This window comes from Condylura cristata, unplaced genomic scaffold (genome assembly GCF_000260355.1).
Source record: "Condylura cristata isolate star-nosed mole 26May11 unplaced genomic scaffold, ConCri1.0 scaffold00002, whole genome shotgun sequence".
NCBI classification, from domain to species: Eukaryota; Metazoa; Chordata; class Mammalia; order Eulipotyphla; family Talpidae; genus Condylura; species Condylura cristata.
Window position 1 is genome coordinate 39,766,723 of NW_004567103.1, and position 6,880 is coordinate 39,773,602.

Below are 6,880 nucleotides of genomic sequence, written 5' to 3' on the forward strand. Positions count from 1 at the left end.
GACTTACCTTTTTCACAAGTGTGTTGTGAGAGATAATAAAAATGTGATAACACTGAGTAAATTATAAAGTTCTATGTAATTATATAGTTATAAGAGAACATAAAGGGGATCAATATAAGGGATATTTAAATAGTAACATAAGTAGAAAGAAAATGTGTAATTGAGAGGTCAGATTCTTTAGGTCAAATTTATACAAAATATGAAGGAAAGAAGGGTTTTGGTGTGCAGTAACTTGTTTCCATCACCAGATATTGAGTCATTCCGTAGAGGCAAGTATTAAGATTTCTCAATTATTTCACTGCTTTGTGAGTCCTATAAAATTGCAAATTCAATCTGCGGATTCATAGATGAGAGAGTGTGGGCAGAAAATAATCCTCAACTTAATTTACATACTATTACCATTTAGGAAAAATTATTTTTTCCTTCCTTTTCTCATACTATTGAGGTCACTATTGTAAATTTTAGATCTTTTCCATTATCTTCATGGCATTCTGAACTTGCTGAACATGAATATAGATTGTGGAACCCAAAGATAAGAAGGGTACTAGGCTATTCATTTGTTACAAAGACCACCAAATTTAGAACTTATCTATAGAATCCTTGCTATGTCTGATCTTGACCTAGATGGATCCAATGCAGGAAAAGATGAAAATCAACTGCTAATAAAGTAGAAATAGGCTCTCCAGTCACTTTTAATGTATGTGAATGCTCTTGTTTGTCCCCTACACAGAACAGACACAACCATTTTTCTGTTCCCCTGCTCGTCTCTCCTCACTTGGTCACCTGGGCCCATGGTACATATAGTTCCAATTAACAGAGCACTTAACAGATGCATTTTCACTTTTAATTTGCTTTCTCTCTTAATGAGAGTCTAACAGCATATCTAAACAATTTCTAAGAACACCAGCTCTACAAGGATTAAAATGTGATGGAGTTTTGTTGCCTAAGAAGTTCCAGTTTTTTGTTTTTTTGTTTTTTTTTTTCCCAAAGGAGCCACTCAACAGAATCTGTGTTGAATAGTAAATGTGGTCTGATGAGTTAGATTTTGTTAAAGTCACCCTTCCTTTTCTTGTAGCCCTGAGGATTATAAACATTTATTAGCTACATGATCAACATGCCAAGATGTCTTTAAATGACTTGGCTAATCTTCATTCTGTGCTTTTGGTTAATGTCATTATTTAAAACTTATGATTTAGACTGGCAGTAATTAATAATCATAGTGAGTGGAATCTTTGCATTATGTAGTTTGGATAAATTGAGTTGCCATTAAGAACAGCAAAAACTTAACTAATTCAAATTAACCATGTTGCCTCCCTCCCCTCTAACTTATATCCCAAAGTTAAAATTTTAAGTTGATATAAAATCAAATTGTAATTTTATATTTATATCATAGTTAAATTGAGTATTCTACTGAAACTATCATTGCTTAATGACTTACTTCCTGTTACCTTCATGTCATGTAATCACACTGCAGGGTAATTGGTTTCTGTGTATATTAAAGACTTCCTAGAACAGAATTGACAATTCAAGCATGCCAGGCAGAAAGTTACCTGTCGTAAGTGATAGAACAAAGTTAATTTTCATAAGTCATTGTGATCTTGAGGTGACCGGATATGAAGTTGGAGTTCTGTTTCAGTCAAACTCAATGAACTGAAAATCTGTGCTGGCATAAAAACTACATATAGAAATGCAAAATCCTGCTTTTAACTCCTTAGGGCAATTTACCTATGTTTATGTGACATATGAAATTTAATATCATCTTTCTTATGTCTCTCTTAGAAGATAAAGGGAAGTTAAAAGTGAACAGTTCCAGTCAGCCATCCAGCTCCGAAGGTGGCTCCTTTCTCCTCAAATCTGGCGCAACACTGCTGGCACCTGCAGCCGCCGCTTCTCCCTCCAAGAGCACAAATGGAGCTCCTGGTACAGTTTCTGAATCAGAAGAAGAAAAAGCCAAAAAGTTACTTTATTGTTCACTATGCAAAGTGGCTGTGAACTCCCTGTCACAGCTAGAAGCACACAACACAGGTTAGCAGCTACCATTTGAATTTCAATAATGTTTATAACAAAGCTCAGCTTTTCCAATCAGAATACCATATCTGTTGTTCAAACATTAGGTTTGTTTGATGTCTTTTGTACTTTTATGATTCAAAGGACTGTTTTTAAGAAAAATATAATAATGACTTTGGAAACAGCAAGGCAAAAGCAGGTTGGAGATAAAACTTGATCGTTCTTATCCCTCAGAAACCTCTAATGGTTACCAAAATTCATGTTGGTGAAGTTACAAAGAGGAAAACAAATATCTGTGTACACTGTTCACTGCAGCACATATGAAAAAGAGAAAAAACTTGGAAACAAGTTTTAAAAGCTACTCATTAGGAAAATATTGAATAAATTACAAAAATTGAATGTGGTAAAATATATTATTCAGTCATTAAAGTGTAGTTACAAGAAAATATGTATATTATTTGATATATGAAATGGTTAGGATATTAGTATGATTATAAAGATATTTATGTATGATTTTAGTATACTAAAGAAAAAACCTGAAAAGAAATACACTAAAATGATAACAAGTGGCTCTCTGATTGGAAAAAGTAAGGGTAATCTTTATTTTCTTATATTCCACACTCTATTATCCATATTTTCTTTATTTATACTATTATGCTTTCCTGTTTTTTACAATGAAAATATAACTGTATAGCTGGTGTCAAAATGGCCATAAAATAGCACTGGGAAATTCAAACTGAAAACATTAAAAATAAATTTCTCAAGGATGTGAAAACAGAGTGTCCTGTCCTTCTTAAAGAACTATTTAACATGTCTCTTTCTGTTTAGGATCTAAACACAAGACTATGGTTGAAGCTCGTAATGGAGCTGGTCCAATTAAATCCTATCCTAGACCTGGCTCAAGATTAAAGATGCAGAATGGCAGTAAGGGTTCAGGACTACAGAATAAAACATTTCATTGTGAAATCTGTGATGTTCATGTTAACTCAGAAATTCAACTCAAACAGGTAATGTATCCTGAATTAGTAGCCACTGGTGCTTAGCATTACCGTTTGACTGTGTATCTCTGAATCTATGCAATGGCTTTTCCTGTGTTCAGTTAAATTTACTCTATAGATAACATACAGAAGTTATGTAGAAGAGAGTCAGTACCAAACATTTATATACCAATATTACACTGTCAGATCACAGGTCAAGTGTGAGACAGGTGAGCACTGGCATCACCTGGAGCTTACAGTTGTTAGAAGGATCTTCTGGAAAGATAGTGAGATGGTCAGCCTTTCTTCCAAGGCCATAATCTGGTTAGGGAAACAGACTCATCAGTCACTGTGGTAATACCAGCAAAGTGGGATAAAGGCGGTAGAAAAAGAATAGGCAGAGAAGCATTACAAGGGGATGGCTAAAGAGTCCTAAGGTAGAGAATACGGTGATACTACCCAAACCATCTTGAAACTATGGGTGTAGAATTGAGAATGGAAAAACCAGCTACCTCTATCTAGGAAATATATTTTACTTTTTTTTTTTAAGGAAATATATTTACTGAATAAATTTCACATTTAGTTTCAGCTAATGCATCACCTTTTTTTCAGCACATTTCTAGCCGAAGGCATAAGGATCGAGTTGCAGGGAAACCATTAAAGCCGAAATACAGTCCTTACAACAAACTCCAGCGGAGCCCAAGCATTTTAGCAGTAAGTTCACTTCTCTTGTTCACTATTTGTGGGGTAACTTGCTAACTTGGCAAGGACTATCGGGAGGGAGGGCTTGGAGACTAATTGGTCATTGAGAGGTTTTGATTTTAAATAATCATAGTAGACAAAAGTTTCAGACTGAATCGCTTTGTCCCTCCTGTGGAACACCTTGAAGAGAGCTTCCTTGGGAAGAGAAACTGAACCTCTTGAAGTGCAATACCTTCCACTTTAGCAAGTCTTTCTCTCTTTCTCCCCTCCCAACCCCCAGAGGTAAAATGGGTGTTTGTGTCCTCTGTGTCTGGGAAGGGGAGGGGGTTCCAGCGACAGGTGCCATATACCCACCCGAGATGGATCATTTCATCATCTTCTTGGGACTCTGCCCAGTATGGCAGTCCCTGTGAGGGTAAAGCTCAGATTGGCCAGCTGGATACAATGCTGAGATTACCTTTCAGTTTCTTCAAAGCCACTGTCTGATGCTGCAAGCAGGTGTTACCTGCATTAAGTAAATCCAGCTTGCAAGGTGCCTCCTGATTTCAAAAGAGAAATGAATGATTCTTCCCTGGGATTTCTTTCAACAGAGAAAGTTTCTAGCCCACTTGAAATCATTCCCAGCAAGAGAAGTTTGAATTAGCTGCAGTTTTTAAAGAAATGCTCTTTGAGTGGTCAGAGAGAAAGAGGTATAAACCGACTCTGTTTTCATGACTCTTCGTGGGGGAGCCTTCCAATTTTCCAAACCTCAGTTACCTAGCTCAGTGAACATTTTCAAGAGAAGTGAAGTAAACGGTTGTGCATATTGTAAAAACAAACAACAACAACAACAAAAACTCCCTCAAAGCTGCATTGTGGCCTAGACAAATCAGAATCTGGAATTGAGCTCCATTATCTAAGCAGGAAACCTTCTGGGTATGTTTGTTCTTTCTGAACTATAGCATGAAATAACCCATTGTCTGTTCAGAGAAGTGTGCCTATATCCCAGTGCCCAGGGGCAGAGAATACAAGAAAAGAGTTGAAAAAGAAGCAAATACAAGTAAAGATTTGTCAGGTTTCTTGAAAACCAGTTTTGTGAAAATAACCATTTTTGATTTCCTAGAGTAAAGATTTTTGCATATAGCTTAAATTTGATATTTTACTTATGAAAATGGACCTGTGGTGCTGTTGTTCAAAAAAAAAATCTCCATCCTGTCCTGGTTTTTCTCCCTCCATTAGGCAAAACTTGCATTCCAGAAGGATATGATCAAGCCTTTGACCCCGGCTTTCCTGTCTTCACCCCTGGCAGCGGCAGCAGCTGTGACCTCCGCGCTATCACTGCCACCTCGCCCGTCAGCCTCGCTCTTCCAGGCTCCCGCCATACCTCCAGCGCTCCTGAGACCTGGCCATGGGCCCATCCGCGCCACACCTGCCTCCATTCTTTTTGCTCCATATTGAGGGCTGCAAGCCCCCCACGACGTTGAGGCCAGTAGCAAAACAGAGAAGGCAAGCCAAAAGGATACAGCAGTTGAAGCAATTCCCACCCAGTCATAAAATACAGCAGACTAGAGCCCTGACTCCAAAGAGTAACAAATCATTAGTTCAAGAGTGCTTTCAGAGTCCGCTCCCGTAATGCAGGAATCTGAGCAGCAAGGCTTTATCTCCCTCGCCCGCCCCCCTCGCCCCCCCCCCATCAATTTGTGCATCTGAGATACTTGGTTTCTTGCAAATGTATTGGTCAGAAAATATATAGTTATCATTCTCTGACTATTTTTCCATGGGTGTGATTCGGCTTAGAAACAATATGGAATGTTTTTCCTGACAGACTTGAACACTAGGGTCTTCCTCACACGTCTGTAAATAACTTTGGAATCCAAGTGGGCACATTCAAGTGTGGAACAACAATAGATGAACGCAAGTGCTTACTTGTGGCTACCATCTTCCCGACGATCGCAACGTCTTCTTTTTGGTGTATTTTGTTGACAGGGATTGTGTACTGTTTTAGACCTAAGTACTGTTGTATCCTGTGTAGTTCTAGATCTGTATCTCTTGTCTGAATTAAACATTTTTTAGTTGCTGTGTAAATGTTAGGAAGCAAAGTAGCTTTGAATTTTCTCTTTAAGAGAACAAAAGATAAAGTAATGTGTTTTCTTTATTTTACATTTTATTTAGTGATATTTAAACAAAATAGAAAGCCATATAACATAGCTATAATTACTGTTTGCTATTTTTGTTTAACTTATTTGGTAGCTTCCTCACTGGTTTGAGTTGCTAAGCACATGTATACACACAGAAAAAGAGCTTCCTAAATTGCACATTATTGCACCTCTAGTGCATTCTGCAAGAAGACAATGAATCTATGTATTTCTACGTAATTATCTTCTTCATTTTTAACCTGTTTTCATTTGTAATGATGCTACATAATTTTGTGGCTCCCTGATGCAATAATGTACAGAAGATAAAAAATTTATAATTGAACACTCTGTCTTTCTGTTCACTGAATATGTTGCAGGTCATGCTCCCATGCCCCCCTTTCTCAACTGATATCATCAAGACTGGAATGTTTGTGATATCAGGGGCAAGAGGTATCATAAAATGACAAAATAGAGTGAGTTCTCTTAGAGCATCTATATCTGCAATCTGTAAATGGTAAAATGTCTGTGTATTTTTTTAAATGTACCTTTTCAATAAAAGTGCAAAAAAAATAAAAATCTTTATTTTGAAAGTTATTTTCTCCTGAGACATCTCCAAATTGAAATCATCTGATGGAAGATTTTTAGTAGGTGCAAAGATTGCCTCTTACATATTTAGCATTTTCAGCTCTTATTTGCAGCATATTTATTTGTCATGTTTATTCATTACTGTTCACAGCATCTGCATGAGGCGAGACTTGACTGCTGTCTTCCCTCTGAATCTCTAAGAAGTTGGACCAAAGTTGTGAGTGAGGCTCAAAATCACAGTAGCAGCCTGTTAAAAATTTGTGACTCTGTTTTTTTTTTCCCCCCAAATTTGCTGTAAGTTTTCTGAATCCCTAGCTCACCTTTAATTCATTTCCACAGGTTTTTGTGACCTCTTTTCAGGGGGCTCTATTCTCCTTCCCTTCACATTCTCTAGTCTACTCTTCTTGTTTGTTCTGGTGATCTGTTGCTCTAAAAGTTAGTGACTCTATGGAAAGCAGTTGGGTGATTTCTCAAACTGCTAAAAATGGATCTTCC

General features: G+C 37.2%; 1 protein-coding gene across 1 annotated transcript in view; it reads left to right on the forward strand.

Annotated features, from left to right (window-relative positions):
- ZNF385B (zinc finger protein 385B) overlaps positions 1-6,360 on the forward strand; it is a 77,349-nt gene extending 70,989 nt beyond the window's left edge. Inside the window, exons 4-7 of the mRNA XM_012724967.1 lie at positions 1,780-2,025; positions 2,836-3,014; positions 3,597-3,698; positions 4,905-6,360. Of these exons, the coding sequence (XP_012580421.1) occupies positions 1,780-2,025; positions 2,836-3,014; positions 3,597-3,698; positions 4,905-5,123 (746 nt within the window). The 3' untranslated portion in view covers positions 5,124-6,360. The remainder of the gene's footprint in view (positions 1-1,779; positions 2,026-2,835; positions 3,015-3,596; positions 3,699-4,904) is intronic.
- The last annotated feature ends 520 nt before the right edge of the window (positions 6,361-6,880 follow it).